Source organism: Equus asinus, chromosome 20, assembly GCF_041296235.1.
Source record: "Equus asinus isolate D_3611 breed Donkey chromosome 20, EquAss-T2T_v2, whole genome shotgun sequence".
Lineage (NCBI taxonomy): Eukaryota > Metazoa > Chordata > Mammalia > Perissodactyla > Equidae > Equus > Equus asinus.
The window spans coordinates 11,223,031-11,250,318 of NC_091809.1; the positions used below are offsets into that span (position 1 = coordinate 11,223,031).

Below are 27,288 nucleotides of genomic sequence, written 5' to 3' on the forward strand. Positions count from 1 at the left end.
ACTGTGTATATCTAACATACCTAGAGGACACTCCACCACCAACAGAATATACATTCTTCTTAAGTGCTCAAGGAATATTCTCCAGGAAAGATCATATGCCAGGCCATAAAATGAGCCTCAGTAAATTTAAGAAGGGCTGAAATCATACAAAGTATGTTCTCTGATCACAATGAAGTGAAAATAGAAATCACTAACAGAAAGAAATTTGAGAAATTCACAAATATGTGAAAATTAAGTAACACTTCTCAATCCAATGATCGAAGAAGAAATCACAAGGGAAATTAGAAAGTAGTTTGAGATGAATGAAAATGAAAACACACCGTACCAAATATGGGATGCAACTAAAGCAGTGGTAAGAGGGAAATTTATAGCTATAAATGCCTACATTAAAAAAGAAGAAAGTTTAAAAAAAGAAGAAAGATATCAAATCAAAAACCTAAACATCTACCTTAAGACAGTGGACGTGTAAGAGAAAGAAGTGGCAGTAATCACAAGGGTCTGAAATGGTCTAAGGAGATGGAATGGAATGAAAGCCCAGATAGAAAAGTTGGAAAAAATTTGGAAAAGTTAGGTAAGAAGAACAGTTTGTCTTTGTAACTGGACCATAGGAAAGTAGGATGGTTTATATGTTTTTGCTATAGTATTATTAAGTTCCCATCTGTACAACTTTCATCTATTTTCTCTGTCAAGCTGGAGTCAACATCATTTGCAGAGCTTAAAGAGAAATGCAGCATTGGAGATTTGAAGAATAGTCCTTGTGTAGGGTGGCTGAAATAGTCCTTGTATGGAGTTGACTAGAGAAAACCATTAACAATTTCAGGCTGTTGAGGATCCTTTTGAGGCTGGTAGTAGTGTATTACAGGGGACTACTGATCTGCTCTGTTGTGTGATTCCTTCAGCTGCATTTGTGTATGTGGGTGAAGGCACAGGAAAGGCAAATGTTTGCATAAATATATGGCTAGGATTTTTGCTAGATGGGTGAGATGGAAAGATAAATGGGCAGGGAAATTTAGGATGTTGAAATGATGGGCCATGGTCAATAAGCTAGATAAGGATGGAAGTAAAGAAAGGAAAAGCTACTGAATGGGGAGCAAATAGAGGGATCAACTAACCGGAGGTCACCAGGAGGTGTAATATACAAATCAGCTCCACAAGGGCAGGGAATCTGTTTTGTTCACTAATGTGTCCCAGCCCCTGGAATAGTGCCTGGCACACAGTAAGTGTGAAATATTTGTATTTGTTGAATGAATGATCATGGCAGAGTAGGGGTCATCTAATATGAAGCTGGGAGAATGGGGAGCTGTAGTCAGAGTTGCATGTTTGCATGAGTGATGGCGGAGGCGAAGCGTTATAGATCACACCTCGTGTGTCTGACACGCACATATAGCATGTTCTCAGTACCTTTTAGCTTTTGTCATTATGTTTTTTGGCCTTTTATAGGAATTACTTATTTTTAAAGAAATAAAGTAGAGTCATATCTCTGCAAATGGGTGAGTTGACCTTTCCAAAATAAGTATCATTTAAAGCCATTGGAGCATTCAAGGTTGATAGATTCCACCTTGTACCAGCAGACTAAACAAACAAAATACTACTAGGAATTATCTTCCTTTCCAAATTAGCCTCATCTACTTCTCAAAGCCAGAAGCTCAGAGTACTTCTAGCACTTTCTATTGTTTTGTTTATTTTGCTTATCACAGTGCGTGTGGTCAGCTTTATATTTACGGTGCTGTATCACCTCTCTTAAGTACGTTGACCTTTCACTAGGCTTTGAAAGGCCTCTTTTTTGCTTTTAGTGTAGGGCTGAAGTCTCCTTTAAAAATAGGGATGGCTGTTTGCAAAAGAAAAGTTTACAGAAGAAGGCTGAAATGATAATAGTCTAATTTTTAAACAATGCCAGTGTTTTTCCATTTAGCTAAAGGAATCAGAGAAGTATGTTGATTTTGAGGAATCATGTCTTTTTTGGGTAACTTTCAGTGGTTCTTACCCTGTTTCTCCATAGTATAGTTACTTGTACACAGTGGATATTTAAGAAGTCTGTACTGACTGATCCTTAACTGTAAAATAAGCAGTTCTCTGAAATGCCCTTGCCTCTGCCTCTTTGCCTGGTGAATTTCTTTCATGATCCAGTTCAAATATCACCACTGAAATTACCCCCACTCTTACAGGAAATGAACAGGCCTCTGTCCCTAGAGTAGTTGGTAAGTATTTTCTAGTGCGCTGACATCGTTTCCTTGTGTCTCTCTTTCTCATCCTCGCCTTTTCTCTACCAAGGAGCAGGGACTTTGGTTTATTCATCTTAGTGTCTCCAGTGCCTTGCATGTGCCTGCCATGTATGTGCGGTGCTCCAGAATTGTCTAGCAAATGAGGTGGCAGCAAGAAAACTCATTCTACAAGCATGCTGTAGGCTTAGATGGGAAAACTCTGCCGTCTAAAGGATTTTGCCTCTTTAGAATTTTTCTGCAGTCAAGATACTGCTGCTAGGTGAATGATTCATCTATTAATCAATGATTAATTGATTATGGCCCCATGATCTAACCTGTAGATGTAATTAACTTAGAGAAAAGTTAGCCTTTTTTCCTACACCAGCTTCTTTTAAATTAAGCATAACACATAGGTGATACTCAATAGATATTTGTTAAGGTACAGATGTCCACCAAGATGTTAACCATGACCATTATTTGGGGGGTGGTATTTTTGTTTTCTAACTTTTTTCTTTAGATAGAATTTTTTCATTATTTGAATTTTCCAGTTCAGGATACATATATATTACTAACAAAATATTGTCCATTTTTAAAAGATATGGTACATGACAGAGACAATTAAGAGAAATAAATGCTTTTGTATAATTTGGAACCAGTCAGCTGGGCATGGTGGGCCAGTCCATTCTTTGGTAACAAATCTCAGTGGCATAGGAAAGCAAGTATTTATTTGCTACAGGTGGATGGGGGTTCTTCTGCATCCAGTGTCTCAGATCCAAGCCTTTTCCATCTCAAAGTGGCTTCTGAAGTTACTGCAGCCAGAGGAGGGAGAGACGGAAGAGACCTGCCAGCTCTCACCTGCCTTGGCACATGTCACTTTGCCATCGCCAAAACTAGTCCCGTGCGTGGCCTCAAGCTGACTGCAAAGTAGAATGGAAAATGCAGAGGAGCAACAATAGTCTCTGCTAACATGACTGTGACTCTTTCATTTTCCAGTTACTGTGATGAATGTATGTTGGATCCAGACTGCGGTTTCTGCTACAAAATGAACAAATCAACCGTCATTGACTCTTCATGTGTTCCAGTTAATAAGGCATCTACAAATGCGGCATCCTGGGGCAGGTATGTCACTCATTACACACCATAAGAATATACAATCAAATTTCAGCATGACACAATTTTAAACTTACAGAGTGACTGCACTTGAAGTCCATGACTACACTTCTTTTAAGCTGGTCTTCAGAACGACATTATTTTGCAGCATGTACTGATGAAAGTAGGTACAAAACATTGCAGCTGTATGTTTCATAAACTAAGAGTAGAAAGCACTCAAGCCTAGACTTCAGGAAATCCAGATTCCAGACCCACCTCTGCCCTAAGCTATAGTAATTTGGATCTTCAGGCTGGTGTTCCTAAATATTGCCAAGGCAATTTCTCCTGCTGTGTATTGTTTAACTATACCAGTAATTTCCAAAGTCCCAAACTTAAGTGAAAGACAGAAAATTGTCAAGTCAGAATTAATTAATCTCATTTTAAATTCTTTGATGGAACTATTGTTTTGTTAAAATACTTTCCTGGAGCTTAATGAAATTAAGCAAAATAAGGATAAAAGTTGGTAATCACTGGCATGTCATTAATCTGGGAAACTGTAAACCTTTCTCTTTTTGAGAGAACACTTTGGTTAGTAGTAGGCTCATAAATGAAATATTTGTATAGAACAAATAATTCCCCACATTTATGAACTAATATTCGTATCCATGGACATAGAAAACATGCAAATATTATTTGACATGACTTAAACCTCTTTTGTGTTTTAAATTCCCATAAAAGGAATAATGTGCTCTCATCCTGTCTGCCTCATAGTACTGATGAAGGCAATGAAATCTGTAATAAAGCACTTGTATCTCCTAGGAGCTATAAGGATAATATATCATCATTAATCATTATGCTGTTGTCATTAATTATTTTATTAGAGAATTACTCCAAAGAAGGAGAATAAATCATATGGTAGTTGAGTGAAAACCCAGACCACATTTTAAATACACAAATTACAAACAAATATGTAAAAGAAATGCAATTATTACTTAAAATGAAAAGTTGAAAGAGCTTCTTCTAAAAACACCCAGTGTGTAATTTTCATCAGTCAAGCTTCAAGAGGGAGTAATTGATTAAATATTTCTGGATGTAATAGTTTACAGTTTTAACCCTTATGATTCTTTTTTCAATAGAAAAAACTGAAAGTTACTAGTCTAGAATCATGAATATGTTATGAAATCTGTGTATGTAGTTTCCTTTATTTCACAGAATGACCTTATAAACTTATTAAAAATATCTACTAATGGTAAGGGGACACTAAAATTGGACATTTCTCTCACCCTCAGTAGGACGTCTAGAGGTCAGAGGCCTCAAAATAGGAGTTTTGTTCTTTTTGAAAATAACAAATTATACAACTTTTTAATACAAATGTATATTACTTCTTTTATTTCAACTTAAATTGTATATTTTATGTATATTTTTATACCATTATTCCTTGACTGCACACACTGCTACAGAAAAGTGAGGCACAGATAATACCTAAGTAGAAAAAATACAAAGAACTAAACAAAATAGACAAAGAACTTTTATATTTGTAGAATATCCTTAGATAATCTCAAACTCTTTACCCCAAAAAAACAGGCTTCCTCACTCTTCTCTGTGCAGAGCAGCAGCCCTCACCCCAGCTTGGCCACTGCAGTTGGGTGCCTCAATCTGTGATAGAAAGAAAGCAAAAAAGACAGGATATGTTCACCATGAAAAAGTCCTACAACAGATTTTCCATTTGTAGGGAAAATAGCATTCACTGTATTTTTGTTTGTTGGTTGATTGATAGGTTTTATACGATTACCTGGAATGGAATTCTCAGGGCAAAATCTACCATTACTTGGATTCACATCTGAGATATACTATTTATAGATATTTCAGGGGCCAGTACTGAGGCAGTTCATAGCCATATATCCTGATCTCTAACTGTAGCTATTTCCCGAAGGGACACGGGGTGGAATGGTAATACCATTCATGATGGACATCATATGATGATTTTGATGAACTCTGAATTGTCTCAACTAAGGAAAACCGTTTGTATAATCAACCATAATTTACTGGAAACAAAACTTTGAGTCAATCAGCATGCTTTTCTATATGTTGGTAAATTTCAATAAAAAATATTTTTAAAAAATCATTTAGTTCTCCAAAGAAGATCTATCTACAAATGGCCAGTAAGCACATGAAAAACTGCTCTATGTCACTAATCACTAGGGAAATGCAAATCAAAACTACAATGAGATACCACTTCATACCCATTAGGATGGCTACTATCAAAAAAACAATTGTTGTGGAGGATGTGGAGAAACTGGAAACAATGTGCACTGTTGATAGGAATGTAAAGTGATGCAGCCACTATGGAAAACAGTACAGTGGTTTCACAGAATTTTAAAAAAGAATACATATCATCTAAAAATTACATTTTTGGTATATCCAGAAGAATTGAAAACAACATCTTGAAGAGGCATTTGAAACCCATGTTCGTAGCAACATTATTCACAATAGCCAAAAGATGGAAGAGAGCCAAGTATCAATTGACAAATGGGTGGATAAACAAAATATGGTATATACATACAATGATGGATTATTCAGACTTAAAGGAAAGAAATTCTGGCACATACTACAGCATGGATAAACCTTGAAGACGTAATGTTAAGTGAAATGAGCCAGTCACAAAAAGACAAATGTCGTATGACTCCACTAATATGAGATACCTAGAGCAGTCATATTATAGAGACAGAAAGAAGAGTGTTGGTTGCCACGGGTCTGGGGAAAGGGGGAAAAGGGAGTTGTTGTTTAACGGATATGGAGTTTCAGTTTTGCAAAATGAAACTAATTTTGAAGATTGTTTGCACAACAGTGTGAATATATTTAACACTGCTGAACTGTACAATTAAAAATGGTTAACATTTAAAGTGGTTAAGATGGTAAATTTTATGTTATGTGTATTTTACCACAATTAAAAATAAAAAAGGAAAGCCCATTTGAAAATCATTTAGCATACTTCTAGAAAATACAGTGCACCGAGCTGAGGGAAAACCTTCTCCTCCTGCCCATCACCCCCTGCCCCTCCCACACGCATCCCACACACGTGCGAACACTGGTTTAATGCACAGCTGAACTGGAGAGAAATCCCCAGCTGCCACAAATGAGAGGGAGAGCAGCAAGCCCATATGCAGACCCAACAGCCCATGGGAATATCAGAAGCGAAGCAGGGCTTCAGGGTGAGAGGTTAGTGTTTTAGTTGCTGAGAGAGATAAAGCTCCCAGCCTTGCCTCTAGAACTGTGAAATGCTATTTAGGCTCTGAAACAGGGACAAGAAAAACTGGGCTGGGCTGGGCAAGCTGCTAAGTTCTGCTGCCCACTTGGGGCCCTGAATAGAAGCAGTGTCACACGTGAGAAAGCAGAACCAGGAGCCTTCACTATGGGGAAGCACGGGTTCTAATTTCACACTGCCTTTGTGAAGCGTGAACGTGTTGAAAAACATGAACACTGAAAAAAAGTGGGTCCCAAACTGGAGATATCCACAGAGCCACTTCAAACATAAACATGCCGTTGTCAGAACCCAGGACACATGAGACTTGCTTGGAAAGCAACTCAGTAAATATGAGATGACAGTCAAAAATTACAGACTACATCAATTAATGAAGGAAAGAAAGTCACCAAGTGTGACAAATGGAAAAATGAATACCTAAAGAACCTTGTATTACAAATAAAATTTTGAAAGAGATTTTTAAATAATATGTGTAAAAGAAATGAAGAAGGTAGTATAATTGTTTCAATTATACTGAAAGCTGTAGACTTCTGAGTTGTGCATTGCATGTGTACATGTGTGAGTATCTGTCCAGGTACATACCTGAGTATAGACGTAAGAAAATTTAAAAAACCTTGGAAAACTAAAATAACATACAATAAAAGATAAATAACATAGAAGGTGCTATGGGAACTTCTAGAAAAAACCCTCTATATTCCTTTGTTTTTTTTTCCAGAAACAAATGGAGACTATAATTAGTTTTGAAACTTGCTAAATATACATGTTAAAAATATGAGTGTCATTTCTTAAAAATATGTACTAATAGAGGGGGAAAAAACCAAGAGAATCAATCAAACGAATAAAACAGGAAAAGAGGGAATTTACAGGGGAAAAAAAAACATGGCTAGGAGGAATCACCAAAAAACCCAGCAAAATTAAGTATAAATATACGCTTGTTATTATAGTAAAGATAAACCAATTAAACATACCTATTAAAGACAAAGATCTTCAAACTGGATTTTTTTTAATGCAGTTGTATGCTATTTACGAGAGACAATCATAGAAAGGTTGGAAATAAAGGAGTGAAAAAAATTAGATAAGTGCTAAATCAAGAAGACAAAAAAAATAACAGATTAGAGAATTGGGAAAACTTAATAACAAGCTTGATGTAAGAGTTAAATAATCAACCTAACACATAGAGAATTTCATTCCTTTCAGGCAACCATAGAGCACTTATGACAATTTACCATATTCAAGAACAATAAATTCAAGAAATTTTTTTTTTAAGATTTTACTTTTTTCCTTTTTTCTCCCCAAAGCCCCCTGGTACATAGTTGTATATTCTTTGTTGTGGGTCCTTCTAGTTGTGGCATGTGGGACGCTGCCTCAGCGTGGTTTGATGAGCAGTGCCATGTCCGCGCCCAGGATTCGAACCAACGAAACACTGGGCTGCCTGCAGCGGAGCGCGCGAACTTAACCACTCAGCCACGGGGCCAGCCCCAAATTCAATGAATTTTTATAAATGTATATATATTTCAGTAAATTTTAAGTAAATCTAGATAACCAATATTACGCAAAACATATTTTCTAACCAAAATGCAATAACACTGCAAACAATAGAAAGATATTTATCACCACTTCTACTTTAGTTTGGGAGGTTAAAAAAATACTTCAAATTAATTAAAGGGGGAAGAAGAAATCTTAATGGAAAATAGGACATTAAAATTAACAACTGAAAAGATCCACAGGAAGTTAGAACTAGAACACAGAGTTAGCCTGTAGAGTGAGCAGACGATGGAAATTAAAAGATAAGAGAAAAAAAAATAAGGCAAAGCAAAGAAATACTAAAGGATCAAAAAACAAAAGTAAGTTGTTTCTTAGAGATCAATGTAATGAAGAAACCTCTGGTAATACTGGTTAAGAAGAGAAAGAAGGCACAGATAAACAGTATTTAGAATGACAAAAGGGCACATAACAGATAGTAAAGATTTTAAACCTCATAAGAGAACACTACGAATAAAATTGTCCAATGCATTTGAAAACAGGTAAAACAGACAGTTTTCTAGAAAAAATATAATTTTCCAAAACCAATTGGACACCTCTGTGAAGTGAGATTTTTATTCCCATTAGACAGAAGAACAGTGATGCTTAGAGGGTCTGAATGACTTTCTCGAAGTTAAAAAGCCAGTAAGTCCACCATTTTTAGGGGAACAACATTTGGGTAGTGGAAAGATGCACATTTTAGAGTCAGACAGTTTCAAATTTGAGCTTTTATCATTTACCTCATAAGTGGCCCTTGGACAGGCTGGGGCTCTCTGAGTAAAATGGGAGTCATATAATTGCTGTTTAACAGTCTGGTTTTTATGAAGATTAAATAAGGGTCTATCTGAAGACACTTGTAAAAATAGAATGCCCTGTGCAAATGTAAGTAGTAATATCGTTTACTAATTTTTATTTTTTTCTTAGATTTGTCAGTAACACATTTTCTAGATTAGAATAAGCACTTCCTAACAGATAAGTGCATTAGGATACTTTCTATTTATTTATCTGTGTCTGTGCATCCACCTCCATGTCTCCTGGCTCTCTCTACATACAAAACCATGAATACTCTATTCTGGAACTTTAAACACCCTGACTCTTGAAAAGTATTGCTAATGAGGGATACTTTCTTAATGTGCTGATTCAGTATTTGTTTCCTATAATACATCATTTTCGCCCTGTAATTATACACACTAAAATAGCTAGATAAATTCGCTATTTGGCAATTCATTGTTCTAACTCACACTGAATGCCTGGTTTATTGTGTTCATTCAGCAGAGAAGTTTTTCTGAAAGCTGCACTCTGATACAACAACCAGCCTTTTTTCCCCGCATCCCACCCCTCTCCTACACGGAATTCTAGTCAATCTAAACCCCTTGAGAAATATCCCGTATCCATTATGGTTTCCTGCCTGGATGCCTCTCCACAGGCTGTCCTTTCTGCCTGGAATCTACCCTCCTTCTCCCCTTTTTGATCTCTGCCTGACTTTTAACCATTATTTTTTGCCCAGATCAGGTGTCACTTTTTCCTTACAGTCTCTGGTTGGCCCCAGAACACAATGCTGATTATATCCCCTACTGTCCTCTAGCACTTCCTTATATAATTTATATGATAATTATACTGTCTTACATGATAGTAATTTGGGTTTGGATGTATCTTCTCTTCTGGATTATAGATACCAGTGTCTGTATCCTGCACTATTTTTAATCCCTTGATGCCTTGTACATATCAAGCATTCAATCAATAATTGTTTAATGAGAAATGGAAAAGGCTGCCATCAGTGGAAAATTTATATATAAGAGTTTGAAAGTACCACAGTTCCAAATGAGAGGATGTGGTGTTCCTATCATTTCATTTTAGTTTTATCTCCTGCATTCATACTTATTTCCAGGAAAGGAAACCTCTAAAAGAAAAATGAGAGTGATAACGATTTTAATTAACAATGTTAAATGTTTACTTGGTACTGATTAAAACACTGAAAAAGTTTAAAGAATAAAACTTAACCATGTACTTTAAGAATGCATACTACATATTGCTTGTAGTCATACTACATGACAAATACTTTTTAAAAATTATTGAAAGGAATATTCAGCACATTTCCTCAAAACATTCACTGGGATATCAGGGAAGCAATATATCTGTAGTGACAGTGTGAGGTGTATTATGAAATTAGGCCAAATAGCAAAAACAGGAATTTTCCTTCATCACCTCTCTTTTTTTAATTTAATTTTTATAAAGATATGCATCAGTTGGCGTTTAGAAAAAGAAATTTATCATTAACAAACTATATCAGTGTCTTAATGTATTCATATACAGGATTGCTGTTGTTATCAGTTATTTATATTGGGGATTTAAAATAAAGTATAGTTTAAAATTAATTTTGCCAGCATACATTTTATAGAGAGAGAGAAGTAGAGAGAGAATCTAATATAAAATATTTTAATCCATTTTGCTTTTTGAACTAAACTTTCCTTTGTGTTTTTGCCGGAATAGAAGTCAATACGCTAGATATTTATGAATAATTTATCTGCCTCCTCCATGTTCATTGTCCAGTTTCTTAGCTGACATTTAATTATAATAATAAACACATTTTAACAGTTTTATCCAAGTAGTAACACTCATAATATATTTGACTACCCTTCATTTTAGGCCAAAACCTTACATTTTTAGTTAGTCCCTTTTACATTTTTTAAACTATTCTTCAGTTCATACTTCATCTGAAAAGTAGTCTGTGAGTTATTTCTCACTAAAGAACACTGTAAGACTTTTAGTATAATGATAAAGGCTGAGACTAGAATTGCATGTGTTTGATGAATATCAAATAACAATGGCGAGTCTTGGTTCATCAAATATTGCTGCAAATTAGCAACGAGGATCTGGTACTGCAGAGCTGAAGTCTGGGGAGCTTGGGATTTGTCAAAGAGGGGACATAGGGAGCAATAGGAACAAGAGGAAGGAAAATGCAAGACTGGAGTTGATCCTGGAAATGTGAGTTTGGATCAGTGTCAGAGAGCCTTATTCAGGAATTTAATTTGATTTTTTTTTTAAGATTTTATTTCTTTCCTTTTTCTCCCCAAAGCCCCCCAGTACATAGTTGTATATTCTTCGTTGTGGGTCCTTCTAGTTGTGGCATGTGGGACGCTGCCTCAGCGTGGTTTGATGAGCAGTGCCATGTCCGCGCCCAGGATTCGAACCAACGAAACACTGGGCCGCCTGCAGCAGAGCGCGCGAACTTAACCACTCAGCCACGGGGCCAGCCCCCGAATTTAATTTGATTTTTATAGGTACATTTTCATAGGTGTGGAAATCATACTGGCAAAGATTTTAGGTGAATGACTTTATCTGATACCTAGATGTGGATATGACATAGTGAGATATAGTTCTCTTCCAGATATACTAAATATATTAAGAAGAAAATTGGTTGGCACTATCAGGATTTTAACACTTGGCAGGAAACATTATCTAACTAGAAATTGATAATGTGTTTTCATTCCATTTTTATTATAACTATCTTCTCTTCTTGGCAACTGTGGTTGGTTGTATTATTGTTCAAATTATCTGCTGCACTCGCTGGGGAAAGATTAGATTTCCCTCGCCCATTCAGTCCTATTCACAGGACTTGCTCTGGCCAAGGAAATGAGTGTGGAACCAAGCTGTGTCACTTCCGAGCTGAAACTTTAAGAGCAAGGATTTGCCGTGTCCTCTTTTCCCTTTGGAGTAAAGTTGGCAATGTCCCAGAATACATGTTCCTTTAGCTATGGTCACAGAGTACAGAAATGTGGAGCAGACCCACCAGTGACCTCAGATGGACCTGTAATGTGAGCAAGAAACTAACTCAGTTTGTGGACTGGGATTTGGGGCTCTGTTGTTACCTCTGCATAACCTATTCTCTTCTGACTGGTAAAGCAAGATGAACTGTATTCCACTGTGGAAATGGAAGAAAATTTTTTAATTTAAGTTATAAAAGGAAGCTCATTTTTTCAAACTATTAAACAAATAATAGTACAAGGAGAAGAAAAATATGGTAAATAATCACAAAAGGAGTTACCGAGTGCCTTAAGTTTGGGGAACACTGCTCTAGGTGGTAGGGGGCTGTTAAGGCTTTTAAGTTGGGACTAACGTGAATGGCTTTGGGTTTAGAAGTTAAAATTCTGATAGGAAAAGGAAGAATTTTTAACAGAACAGGTAGATGGTAAGGCAGGGCATTTGAAATTTATTAATATAAGGGATGTGGAGGGATACCATCTGCATTTTAAAATATATTTGTATGTATTTAAATTTATATTTAAAAATTAATATTTTAAAAATGATAAACTATTATGTTATATAAATACATTATTATATTATAATTAAAATTATAAAATATATATTTTTTAATACAGACACATAAAAGGAAGATTATCATGTTGCTGTGATACAGAAGGAAGAACAGCATTGGAAATCCAAATACTCTCAGAAAGTTTCTTGCTGGGGGCCAGCCCGGTGGCACAGGGGCTAAGTTTGCACGTGCCGCTTCTGCTGCCCGGGGTTCGCCGGTTTGGATCCCGGGTGCGGACATGGCACCGCTTGGCAAAAGCCATGCTGTGGCATGCGTCCCACGTAGAAAGTAGAGGAAGATGGGCATGGATGTTAGCTCAGGGCTAGTCTTCCTAAGCAAAAAGAGGAGGATTGGCAGCAGATTTTAGCTCAGGGCTAATCTTCCTCCAAAAAAAAAAAAGTTTCTTGCTAGACTGCATGTGTGAACTAAACCCAGATTTTCAGATTAAAGAGCTGCTGCCTCAATACACATCATTTAGTATTCAAGTCCTTCCTACTCTCATGGTTTCAGTGCCAGCTTTAAAAAAATAAAATAGTTTTTCCATTATGTATGATCTTGGTTTACAGGTTCTTACTGTTTGTACAACAATAACTGCGTGTTTTATCACTTGGAATTTGCATAGACATTCATGAACTGGTATCAGTCAGAACCCCTATGGCTTCAAAATGATGCCAGAATGGCAAGTGGAAACTATCAGAACACATTACTTTGTCCCCATGATTTCTAGGAAGAGCTCATTATAACGCCCTTCACTGTATCATGACTGGTCTTTTATTGTGACAAGTGCTGTTTTTTCCGTCTAAGAATTTTATTTTTAAAATAAATATTTCCAAGTATTTGCCAACTTCATTTTCATTCCAGAGACACATGTGCCCTGGAACCCTCTAAAAAATAAAATAGATAAAAATTTATTTTTCCTTATTGTTGTTGTTTATTTGATATATGAGTTACAGGGAAAAGATTGGATATAGACCTATTCTGTATGGACAAACCCATAAATGTTAATATTCTTATGTTTAATTATTGATAGGTTGGATTTTATAACAGAATTTAAATCTTATTCACATTGGTAAGGTATTTGTAGCTGGAAGTATGAAGAGTTTTTTCTAAAGTCATTTTGTAACATTGAAATTTGATATTGCGCTACATGCTATTAAAAATGTATTAAAAAGACACAGACATTACCTCAAGATTGATAATCTAGGACAGATAGATAGCAACCTTTATACAAGCCTACTTAAAAATTATTGTAAAGAAATGAATGTTCCTTTTACAAATACATAAAGAAAGAAAAGTATTTACCATGTACACTGCTTAGGGTCAAGGACATTGCGAGAGAACGTGTGAAAATATGTCGTAGAATGTGCAAATATGGAATGAGTTTTATAAGTCAACCCTGGCTTTTAGGAATTTCAAATAATGGAAGGCTTGAGGAATAAAAGTTTATGGCAAACTATGGGACAGAGTATTTCAGATACAAAACATGGATTGTAAATATTTACAAAATTGGGTGTTCCAACCCTAAAAAATATTTTTAAATAATGGGAATTCCCCCATCACAATGCCTTACGTGAACTTTTTATGACATAACTGAGGGAAAAAATTTCCAAACTATAAAACCATTTATAAATCATTAATTTCTTCTCAGCTTTTAAGGTTCATGAAAATATATCGTATATTATTCTTTATTCTCTTTTCCAGCTTCATTGAGGTATGATTGACAAAAATTGTATATATTTAGGTTGTACCACATGATTTTTTAAGGTGTACAACATGGTAATTTAGTACACTGTGTATACATTGTGAAATGCTCACACAATCAAGTTAACACGTCCAGCACCTCACACAGTTACCTTTTGTGTGTATGTTTGTGTTGAGAGCTTTTAAGATGTACTCTCGGCAAATTTCAAGTACATAATACAATCCTATTAACTATACTCACCATGCTGTACATTAAGTCCCTAGATCTTATCCATCTTCTAAGTGAAAGTCTGTCCCTTTGACCAATATTGCCACTGGCAACTGCCGTCCCACTTTCTCATTCTGTGAGCTTGCCTTTTTTAGGTTCCACATATAAGTGAGATCATACAGCATTTGTGTTTCTGCATCTGACTTATTTCACTTAGCATTATGCTCTCCTGGTTCATCCATGTCCTCCCGAATGGGAAGATTTCCTTTTTATGGTTGAATAATATTCCATTGCATATGTATACCACGTTTTCTTTATCTATTCGTCTGTGGATGGGCACAGGTTGTTTCCATATCTTGGCTCTTGTGAATAATGCTGCAGTAACGTTTTTTATTCTTAATGAAAATTTCATTGAAAGCTTAAAAATGAGATTGATGTGTAATACGTGGAAACGCATTTATTAAGGCATTCGAGCCATCAAACTTCTGAAGCTTCGGGGATGGGAAACTATTGTTCATATAACTATACTGTTTTTTTTTCTGTGAGTGCAGGCTAGTTGACTGAAAACCGATTGACAATGGGAAATCATCTCATTTGTTTTAACATTGAGCTTTTAGGAAGTACTTGATTGTACAGACCTATTGTTACTTTTTAATTATTTGGCTTAGGAAACAGGCATTCAGAATTCTGCTCGGGAGAATCAAGGGACGAAGGAAAGGGGCAGAGCAGTGTTGAGTCAACGTTTTCTATTTCAGTAATGTCTGAAACTTTTCTACATCTGTGCATTCAAACTCTAGTTTTCATCTGGAGGAAAGTGTGTATGAAACGTCTTATCTGCATTTATTATGCCTATTTAATTATTCAACAAACTGTGACTAATAACTTTGCTTATAACCCAAAATAGAATTGCAGAGCTTGGTATTGGTAAAAATTTGGGGGAGATCAACTAGGACAGTGAGACACACTTGAAAAAGAATTTCCAAGGTATCATAAAGCGGAGAAATGTCCTTGCCCTGGGCGCTGCCACAGAAGCTACTTTTAGGAACATCAGAGTTCAACAAATGATGTTTGGCCAGAACATCCTCTTCCCTGTTAATGGAGCTATCATTGTAAGTTCTTCATGGATTCATAAGATACCTGATGTCTTGGGAGCAGTGAACATTTTAGCAAATAATTTTTGATCTATTATAACAACTTTGCTCCTTTAAATAGAAATTAAGAAGGTACACAGAAATATTTCATGTCTTTTACAATTAAACCAGGAAACGTGTTTAGTACTGCTGCCCAGTTAAGTCTGAGGATTTTTATGGCATTATTTCTGTCTGCCCTAAGCCAGGAGGGAGGCGAGTTCTGGGAAAGCACGTTAGTGTAGGGGAGGAAATTTTTCCCCTACCCATCTTAGGTTCTGGACTGTGCTCTGTAACAAAAGAAAAATTAACAAGAAAAAACAAACAAGTTTATTAGCATGTATATCTCATATATACGGGAGAGAAACTCAGAGAGGAGTAACCCAAAGAGGTGGCCTAGAATTCAGGCTTATATAGCATCTTAAACAAAGAACAATACATTTTTAGAGAAATGACAAGACAAAGGAAAAGGACCTTGAGTCTCTAGAGGTGGCATATTGTAGGAAGGCAAATATATGGGAAAGGAGTGGGAGATAAAGGCTGTTTAGTAAAGTTCGTTATGTAGAGTCCTCTGTGCCATCTACAGGCTGGTAGGGTCTAAAGTTGCTCTGTGATTAACTTTTGTCCTTCCTGTTAGAGAGGGAAGAAGGGACACCATTGTAAATTTATATCCTGCTTTTAGGCAAATAGGGAGAGGGCAGAGAGCTTTTCCTGCATTTGCTACTGCTTAATTGCCTTCAGCTCAAAATGTCAAAAAGGCTTATTTTGGCATAATGTCTTCTGGTTCCCTTCATTTGGCATAACTAGGAAGGGGGATCACACGCCTAGGGACGTCACTTGGGTCAGAGGAGTGACCCAAGGAAGCTCAAAAGAGGAATTCGGTGTAGGAATGCACAAAATAGATTAGGAAGCATGGGTAGAGGACAAAGAGCTGGAAAATGCTATCATAAAGCTATCCAAATTGGAAGGACAAGGAAGAGAAGAAACTGGAGAAACAGAATGAAGATAAAGCAAGGGAAGCCTATACAAGTTCAAGGAATGTATCTCTTGGAGCTGGCTCGGGAAGCACTCTGAGAACATAGTCAGCCTTGTCTGGAGGAGCTTTCTCATTTGTAGATCTTTCTTGGCTGGGCAAGGAGCTGCCTTTAAAGTAAGCAGAACTCCCCCAGATATATTATTGACGGAGTGCTGAGAAGACTCACTGCTTTGAGTTTTTCTTAGAGATTTAGTATTGAAATACAGTGGATATATTTTTAAATATCTGTATACAGTGGATTTTGATATTTTTAGAACATGTATTTCAAATATATTAAATGATGAGGACAGAATAGTATGTGTAGCCTTAAATTTTATGATCTACTGTGTACAAATAACTATTTTATGAATGCGGATGAAGGGCACTCTATCTTTGTTTCATTAAACCCCTCAGCAGCCATCAGTTGCTTTTCTCGATTGGCTTCTATAAATGTTTCATGTCCTGTAGTGCAACAGTTTCATTTCAGACAAGGCACTGTTTTCTGAATTATGTGAGTGGCTGAGAGAATATAAATTATCTGAAGCCTAAATCTGTGGCAGATCATCCACAAGTAGAAGCTGACAGAGCCTATCCTAAATTGACACGGGAGTGGAGTTGATCATCCTGTGGATTTACCTGTGACTTGTAGCAGCAGTGTAACTTTGACTGGTGACCTCCTGCACCCCACCCCAGCACACATATCCACCACCCCCAAAATGAGCAACACACAACCGTCTGGTTGTGATTTAGTCTGATTCTTTAAAAAGAGACTTTGTAGCCCTTGTGAGTTTGTGCTGAGCACTCCTTAGTGAGATGTTCAGAGAACTTAATGTTCTCCCAATACCCTTCATTCCTCTTTCATCTTCCAGGTCAAAGATGGAATGAGATGTTTCTGTGTGTGCTGCCGTTTTCAGAAGAGAAGGATAAAGTCACTCACTACCTACATTTGTGGCTCAAGGCATTCTGAAATTGGAAATGGGCCAAACCACAATGGAATAATAATATACTAGCCCAAGATAAAATAAACAATCAAGCATGCCTAGTGTATTAGATATAAAACAAATTTAAAGCATCTGATCCTCTAAGCATTTTTTATTAAACTCTTTCAAACTCTTAAAAATAATAATGTTCAGAATTCTTGTGAATTCAGTAGAGCGTTACTTTTCACCAACTTCTCTAAGTAAAATAAAGGCAAATGGATAGAGATTCTGGCAGCAGAGCCCAAAGAGACCCATGAAAGGGCAGGTTGATTTGTCTTTTAATCTAGTATTTTATTTTTTTAATGCATATGAATTTTCTTTTATATTCTAAAATATAGCCATATTCAGTTTAAGATTACAATTTTTATTACTTATCCATCGATTTTTCTTCAGTGAGAAAAGGAAAACTTTTATTCCTAGAAAATGTGCTATTTTATCCTGTGGCACATCAGAACATATGTAATTTGAGAAGCATGACAATAAAGCATGGACCCAACCAAGAAACAAACCCATAGTTCACACAAATTAAAAAGAACTAGGCAAATTCTTGTGAAACTGTTTCACACCAGTTCAGTATCAGTCTAAGACACATTGTAGGCCTCATGTTACAGTTAGGATTTTTCGAACACTGTAGAGTCTACAGTATAGATAATTAAATAAGACTTGAATATCTAATTGAATTTCTGGAATTAAAAAAATGCTCAGAACAGAAGGGAAAGTATTTCAGAAATCTATGGCTCCATAATATCACTAATGGACTCTGAAACATGAACATTAACAGGTTATTCTACTTCTGCAGCTTTTTTGGCTATATTTATTTGACATTTGGCTCTCTTTTATAGAATGGTGGACGTGATATAATTTAACTAAAATAACAGTTAACTATTTTTCCCAGACTGGAAATGTAAGAAGTGACTTTCATTGTGGCTAGCATATACTGAGATACTTTTCAAAGCTAATAATCCTCATGCACTTAAGTACAAATGCATTCATTCTTAAGTTTGTAAAAATGTTCATCAACTCATTTTCATTAAATCTTATACAATTATGACAATGCTTAGTATAATCAGAATCTTAATTAAATTTCTTTAGAGAGTCAGTATGTTATTTGACATAATAAAATCAGCTCTCAAGCCCTCTTGTGTTTTTCCTAAAGTAATAGAGTTTTCCAGTTTACCTTTGATTTGTAAAAAGTTTAGGCTAATAAAAAAAAGGTCCAATGAGGAAATTATGAATAATTTATTAAATGTCTTTGATTAGCTTAGTCCTCATAACCTATCAATTGCTGTCTCTACATCTCTAGCTCATTTCCTTGGGAGGTAAAGCAATGTCATTAAAACTCCAGAAATAGAATCTACGTCAGAATGGTTGATTAAATTTTTGAAGTCCCTAGTCTTCACATTTTTAAGTCACTTTAACTCTTAATTGTCATAAATAAAACAGTGCAGGCAAAATTTAAGAGAGTATTCCTGATCAGTTTTCCTCCTCTTGGAAGATGTTATTATGGCCTTACAGAATTTGGCAATATAATATTGATGAAGTAATAGGAAATCACTCATATTGGAAATGGTCCAAAATTGAAGCTTTCAAAAGATGGAGTGTTACCTAAGATGTGGCATTGTAGGCTTCAGAGAATTCCCAAGAATGATATTCTTCAATGTAAAATGGAAACTCCAATTTAAAATGTGTGTAGTATAGGAGCTCTGTTTAATTAATATTGCAAATTAAATCTTTTTAATTGTTATTTAAAATTTTAACTCAAACAGCAGGCCTACTTGGATTCAGGGATGGTAGTGGCAGCAGCAGTGTTTTTAAATCTTACTGAATCTTTTTCACCCCCCCCAGTTAAAAAAAAAATTTGCAAGGAATGACCTTATTTAAATCTTGATTCAAACAAATTGTGAAAAAAATCTTTTTAAAAGACAATCAGGGAAATCTGAACAGTGACAGGCTCCTTAATGCTATCAAGAAATTACTGTTAATTTTTTCAATGGAAAAATTATATTGTTTTCATATTTTTAAAAAGTCCTTGCAGAGATACATACAGAAGTAGTTACAGATGAAATAATATGTTATCTGTCATTTGCCTCAGAATAATCTAGAAGAGGTGAGAGTTAGTGCGGGTTTAGATGAAAAGAACTGGCAATGTATTTATAGTCGTTGAAAGTTCATTATGGATATATCAGTATAAAATGTGTATATGAATTATACTGGTAGTCTTTTGAATATATTTGAATGTATAATAAAGGAACAGGTTATATCAAAATAAATGCTGGCCTAGATCAATGACTAAAAATTAAAACAAAAAATGGTAGTTAAGAAGCAAACAGGAGAAATAACATAAAATGGATTGTGAAAATATATGCAATTAAGGCAACAGAAATCTTAAAGAAGAGAAAGAGTAACAAAGGACAGATGGGATAAATATAAAAGAAACAGATAGTAGATTTAAACCAACTATATTGATAAATTACGTTAAATGTAAATGGTCTAGAAACTCCAAATAAAAAGCAGAAATTGCCCAAGTGGATTAAAAAAAGCAAGACTTAACTATTTGCTGTCTGGGGGAGGGGACAGTAATTTAAATATAAAGACATATATGGGTTAGAAGTAAAGGGATAGAAACAGACATACCATGCAAACACTACTCATATGAAAACTGGAGTGGTTTTGTTAATATTAGACAAAGAAGGCTGCAAAGAGGCCAGTTCATCAAGAAGACACAAGAATCTTAAATGTATATTTCTGTAATAGTAGGGCTTCAAAAAATGCATAAAGCAAAAACTGAATCCACAATTAATTGGAGAGTTTTTCACTACTCTCTCTCAGTAATTGATAGAACAAATAGATAAAAATAGTAAAGACACAGAAGACTTGAACAATACTGTCAACCAACTGGACATTTACAGGACATTCCACCCAACAACAGCAGAATCCATAGCTTTTTCAAATGAATATGGAACATTACTAAGATCTACAGTATTCTGGGCTATAAGACAAGTCTGAAAAATATCGTGTAATTGAATTCATGCAAAGTACATTCTCTGACCACAATAAAATTAACTTAGAAATCAGTAAAAAAAAAAAAAAAAGGCTTTTGCAAAAATTCCCAAATATTTGGAAATTAAACAAGCACACTTCCAAGTAATCCATGGTATAAAGAAGAAATCAAAAGATAAATTAGGAAATATTTTGAACCCAGTGAAAATATATAAAAAATGTTGTGTTGCAGCATAAAGCAATGCTCAGGACAAATGTATAGTTTAAAATAATTATATTAGAAAATAAGAAAAGTCTAAAATCATCAATGATCTAAACTTCCAATTATGAAGCTAGAAAATGAATAACTAATAAAACCCAAAGTAGAAGAAAAGAAATAATACAGAGAAGAAATCAATAAAATAGAAAATGGGAACTCAGTAAATAAAGTAAGTGAAATCGAAAGCTATTTTTTAATAGGTCAGTAAAGTTGACTAAGTTATGCCTAGACTCATCAAGGGGGAAAAAAGAGAGAGAAGACGTCATAACTCACCACTATTAGAGTTAAGAGAGAGGACTTAGATGAAATGAACAAAATTTTTTTTTTGAGGAAGATTAGCCCTGAGCTAACATCTGCTGCCAATCCTGTTTTTGCTGAGGAAGACTAACCCTGAGCTAACATCCGGGCCCATCTTCCTCTACTTTATATGTGGGGACGCCTGCCACAGCATGGCCTGACAAGCAGTGTATAGGTCCACACCTGGGATCCAAACCAGAGAACCCTGGGCCACTGAAGCAGACGTTTGAACCTAATGACTGCGCCACCAGGCTAGCCCCCAGCAAAATTTTTGAAGACACAAATTTCCAAAACTGACACATAAAAAATAGAAAACCTAAGTCTTCTTATATCTATTTTTAAAATCAAGTTTATAATTAATAACCTCCCCAAAAAGAGAACCCCAGACCCAGATGGCTTTATTGGTGAATAACAGATATTTAAGGAAGAAATAATACTAATCCTACATAAACTCTTTTAGAAAATAGCTGGGGGAGGTGGGAGGAACAACTTCCCAACTCATAAGGCTGATATCATCTTGCTACCAAAACCCTACAAAAACTACAAGAAGGGAAAAATTACAGACCAACATCCCAATATTCCTTATATGTATAAACATAGAAATTCTCAAATTGAATCTAGCAATATAAAGGAATGCAAGGGTGATTTAACATTTGAAACCAATTGATATAATTCATCATATGTAAAGAATAAAGGATACCATCTCAATAAATGCAGAAAAAAGAATTTGACGAAGTTCGACATCCATTTATGATAAAAACTCTCAGAAGGCTAGGATTGGAGGGAAATGTCCTCAACCTTTTAAAGGACATTTGTGAAAAACCTACTACCAGCTTCATACTTAATGGTGAAAAACTGAATATTTCCCTCTAAGATTAGTAACAATGTAAACATGTCCAGTTTACCACTTCTGTGCAACATTTTACTGGAGGTCCTAGCCAGTGTAATAAGGCGAGACAAGGCATACAGGTTGGAAAGGAAGATGTACTCTATTTTCAGTTGACGTTATTTTTACATAAAAGCTACCAGAACAGGGGCCAGCCCCAGGGCCTAGTGGTTAAGTTTGGCACACCCTGCTTCAGTGGCCCAGGTCCAGTTCCTGGGTGCAGACCTACACTGCTCATTGGCAGCCATGCTGTGGCAGTGACCCACACACAGAATAGAGGAAGATTGGCATGGATGTTAGCTCAGGGCAAATCTTCCTGAAGCAAAAAGAGGAAGATTGGCAACAAATGTTAGCTCATGGGGAATCCTCCTCAGCAAAAAAAAAAAAAAGAAAAAGAAAAAAACTACTAGAACAAATAAGTGAAGTTATCAAGATCTCAGAAAAATGTCAATGTACAAAAATAGATTTTATTTATTAACAACTGGCAAATGAAATGGTTTTAAAGCAAGGCTAATTATACTAGCATCAAAACATATAAATTCTTAAAGATAAATTTAACAAGAAATATCAAGATCACTACACTGAACATTACAAAATATTGCTGAATGAAATTGAAGAAGAACTAACTAGAGAAATATACCAGGCTCTTGAATTAGAAGACTCAATGTTGTTGAGATATCAGTCTTCTCCAAATTGATTTATACATTCAAATAATCCCAATTAAAATCCTAACAGGCTATTCTGTAAAAAATGGCAAGTTCATTCTAAGATTTATTTGGAAATGCAAAAGAACTGGAGCGGCCAAAGCATTTTTGAAAAAGGACCACAAGAGGATTTGGTTAAACGATTTCAAAACTTACTATAAAGTTACAGTAATCAAGACAACATAGAATTGGTAGAACAGATGTATACATGAATGAAACAGAATAGAGTCCAGAAATAGATCCATACATGTATGGCCAATCGATTTTCCACAAAGATAGAAAGTTAGTTCAGTGAGGAAAGGATAGTCTTTTCAACAAATAGTGCTAGAACAGTTGTCTGTCAGTATCAGGGGGAAATGGACCTCAATCCTTACCTCACACCATAAACAAAAAATAATTTAAAATGGATCATAGACCTAAATTTAAAAGCTACAATCATAAAACTTGTATAAGAAGACATAGGAGGAAATCTTTGTGACTTCAGAGGAGGCAGATAATTTTTAGATAGGATTCAAAAAGCACAAACAAAAGAAAAGATAAAGATGATATATTGGAGTTCATCAAAATTAAAACAGTGTGATAACACAGCACACCCACCAGAATAGCTAAAAGGAAAAGATGGACAGTACTAAGTCTTGGTGAGGTTGTGAAGCATGCTGCTGGTGGGAGTGTAAATTGGTACAAACACTTTGGAAATCATTTTGGAAGTTTCTTATAAAGTTTATTGTAATTTTCTGTGCAATCCAGTAATTTAACTACCACATATTCACTCAAGTGAAATAAAACATGCCCAACAAAGGTTTATATGCTCTTGTTCATATCAGCCTTATTCGTAATTGACAAAACTGAAAACTACCCCAAATGTTACTTCAATAAGTGAATGGATAAACAGATTATGATACATCTGTACAGTTAAATACCACCCAGATATAATCAAAATGAATGACTGCTATGTCCAGTAACCTGGTAGAATTTCAAAACATTATGCTAGACAGAAGAATCTAGACACAAAACGATATGTACTATATAGTTGTCTTTATATGAAATTCTCGAAAAGCAAAACTAGTCTCTAGTGACCAAAAGCAGATAAGTTATTCACTAGGACTGGACATGAAGGAACTTTTTGGAGCTATGGAAATGCTCAATATCTTCTTTGTGGTGATGGTGGGTTACACGGGTCTATACATTCTCAAAACTCATTGATTTACACACTTAAAATGAGTTTATGTTATACATCAATAGGTGATTGAATTCCTGGATTACTTGGCTTCTAAGAGTTGCCCTAACATACAAAACTGTATTTCTCTAGCTATTTTCAAAGGGCAGAATAATTCTACATTTAGTAAGCAGCATTTGGTGACACCATTAGCCACTGCAAGATTCTCCTGATACTGTTATTAAAAGCCAAATTCTGAAAAGCTTTATCAGTTTACCTTTGACAGTGAATCAGTAGTCAAACTGATATGTTTATCAAGGCTTCCAGCCACTCTTTACTTTTTTCAAATTAAACTTTTTACTTTTAAATAATTCTAGATTTACATATAGTTTTAAGAAATAATAGAAAGAGATCCCATGTACTCTTTGCCCAGTTTCCCTCAATGATAATATCTTGCATGTGACTATACCACAGTAGCACAACCTGGATGCTGACATTGTTGCAGTCCACTGATCTTATTTAGCGACTTCCCCAGTTTGTGTTCTATCACACGTGTGTGTGCTGTCACACGTGTAGGTTTGTATCCACCAGCACAGTCAAGATACAATGCCATCACCACAAGGATCCCTGGTATTGTTCTGTTATAACCACACCCACTTTCCTCCTGCTCCCCTCCCCCCAAACCTCTCCACCCCTGTCCTCAACCGCTGACAGCCACTAATATCTTTTCCATTTCAATAATTTCATCATTTCAAGAATGTTTAATAAATGGATTGTACTATGTGTAACCTTTGGGGATTGGCTTTTTTCTCAGCATAATTCCCTGGAGATTCATGGTGACGTAACAATAGTTTGTTCCTTTTTACTGCTGACTAGTATTGCGTGGTACTGGATGTACCATTGTTTGTTTAACTGTTCACCCATTGAAGGCCATCTGGGTTGTTTGCAGTTTTAACTTCTAGAAAGTTATTTTCAAATAGCTTGATATCATCATTACATGACAAAACTTCTAACAACTAAATTATGTTTCCCCCAAAAATTTAAGCACTTTAGAGAATTCTCAAATTTTGCAATATTACCTCTTTGTATACTGTCTGAAGTACTTTCAGATCTTTTTCCTGAGTCTGTTTAACCATAAGGACGTTTGCTTGAGGAAGTTCTATCTTTTCAAGTACAGTGGAGTTTCACTTATGTAGCACCGAGGTCTATCTTGGGTTAGATTAGCTCACAACTGAGAACCTGACTTTTGATGGACATTTTATAGTTTGCAGGTAATGATAAATGCAGTCAGCATCCTGCGTAGCTTCTAATTAGAGTCCAGGGGAAAATGCATCCAGTAGCATTTAGGAGAAAGGGACAGAACACCATTTTATCGTGGAAAAGGGTGATTCCTTGGGCACCGCCCGTAAGTTAGATATTCACCTTAAGAGCGCCTTACAATTTGTTGGGCAAAGGTTTGGTTCTTCATTCCCTTTGCAAGCAGACTGAGAGCTTTTGGTCTAATATTTCAGCTTCAGAGGTTCCAGCCAAGATCAGACGAGTCAATTCTGAAATGTAAATTTGTCAGCAGTCTTTTTCTTAATTTTTAGTTCGTGAAATCTCATTCTCAGGAGCCCTTGTGAAACTGTATTATACATTCATCTACTGATTGGTTTTGTGATTTTTAAATCCTCTCTTCTGCCGTAGCTAAGATTTTGTCACTGTAAGCTTTCTCATACAGCAGTCAGCATCAGAAAGAAGGCTGTAAAAATTGCAGGAAAGCTGCTATTACTGAGGCAAGTGTTTAATGAATACACTAGACTTTGTCTCTTGCTGGTTTGTCCAGTTAACTGTGGAACTAGGCAGATTCTGTGCACAGCTTTCTGCTGTCTGCCTGTGTCTCCAAAACAACCATTCAGCTATCTTTCCTTTTTCCGTTCAGCAAACAGTGGAGAAAGGGCCAGGAAACTCCTCTTTCTCTGCCATTTGTCTAAGACCTTGCCTCTGACTTGCCCGCTCAGATCCAGTTTCATCGGTGCCTGAGTTACTGAGGAGGTGCCACCCCCCAACGCCCTTCACTCCCTTTGCCTTTTAATGAGCAGGTTATTTATGCGGAATGGATTTTCAAAGAGAGCTCTCAGTGGTATTTACAACTTCTTCAAAGCTTTTTTTTTAAAAGCATGTTGCAGTTGATCAGTTTTTAAATACAGTTGTTTCAGACCCAATAGCCTATGGGAGTGGAGACGCTGAAAAGAAAAACAAATCCGAGGCATTAAGAACCTGAGAGAGTATAACATGGGTGGCTGCTGCTGCCTGGAAAGACTCATCCTTTATCCATCTTCACGATAGACCCAGAATCCCTCTCCTCCTGTCCCTTCTCCTGCTTGCGCCCTGGTCTCGGCCACTGTTGTCTTGCCCCTGGATTACTCCAGAAGCCTCCTGCCCGGCTCCCTGCTTCAGCCCTGGCCCCCGCACCCTCCCCACCACCGCGTTCTCCACAGAACAGCCACAGTGACCCTTTAAAACTGGAAGCCAGATCACACTGCTCTTCCATTCACTCTGCAATAGCTTCCCACGTCACTGAGAATAAAAACCGCACCCTAGAAAGTGCTGCACCCTCTGAGCACCCCGACACACACCTCTCTGAGCTGCCCTCCCAACGCTGTCTCCCTCACTCCCTCCACTGCAGCCTCAGTTCTAGCTGTTCTTGCAGAGGCGGAGCAGGCTTCCATCTTTGGCTTTCCTACCTGCCTGGACAGCTGTCCCTTCAGAGACCTGCAGGGAGCACCCTCTTGCTTCTCTGCTCCCTCATCACCTGAGCATCGGGTGCTTAGTTGAGAGCCCTGTAAGGTAACAAACTATGCACCCAACTCCTACACTACTCACTCTGCTTTAATTTTCTTTTTAGTATTTATATTACTATGTTGACATTTAATGTCTAAATATACACATTTAACGTTTTATATGGTTATCTGTTAGTTTTCTGTGTGCCCATCTAGAATGTAAGCTCCAGAAGAGCAGTGACCTTTTCTGTTAGTGCTGTGACACCATAGACTAGAACAGTGCCTGGAGCCTTGAGGTCCTGTAGTAAATATTTCTTGGGTAAATTAGTTAATTACCCAATCTGTATCACCTTTATTTTATCTTGCATTACCACAAGTGGCAGAATAAGCTAAGAGCAGAGGAATCAGGGAATACTAAAGCTATTTAATAAGCGTTACATTAGTTTGGTAAATAAATTGGTTTTGACAGATTATTATTATTATTAATCTAACAGTTTCTGAGAATGAATGTTAAACTCTATCATTATGATTATGAAGTTGTCAGTTTTTCTTTGACATCCTGCAGTGTTGCCTTCCATAGCTTGAAGTATATTCAATCAGGCATTTACAAGATTAGAACTATTATATTTTTGTGATGAAATGAACCCTTTATTATTAAGTACACTTAATCCTTAATAACTATCTTTGCCTTAAAATCCATTATGTCTATTATTGTGTAGTTTCACCAGTTTTCTTTTTGTTAATATTTGTTATATCTTTTTTCTTCATAAATATTGCAACTGTCTGCATCCATATGTTTATGTGT

General features: G+C 36.1%; 1 protein-coding gene across 1 annotated transcript in view; it reads left to right on the plus strand.

The window, feature by feature from the left end:
• LOC123279865 (uncharacterized) overlaps positions 1 to 27,288 on the plus strand; it is an 89,149-nt gene that overhangs the window by 13,179 nt on the left and 48,682 nt on the right. The window contains exon 3 of the mRNA XM_070491461.1: positions 3,195 to 3,320. Coding sequence (XP_070347562.1) covers positions 3,195 to 3,320 — 126 coding nt within the window. The remainder of the gene's footprint in view (positions 1 to 3,194; positions 3,321 to 27,288) is intronic.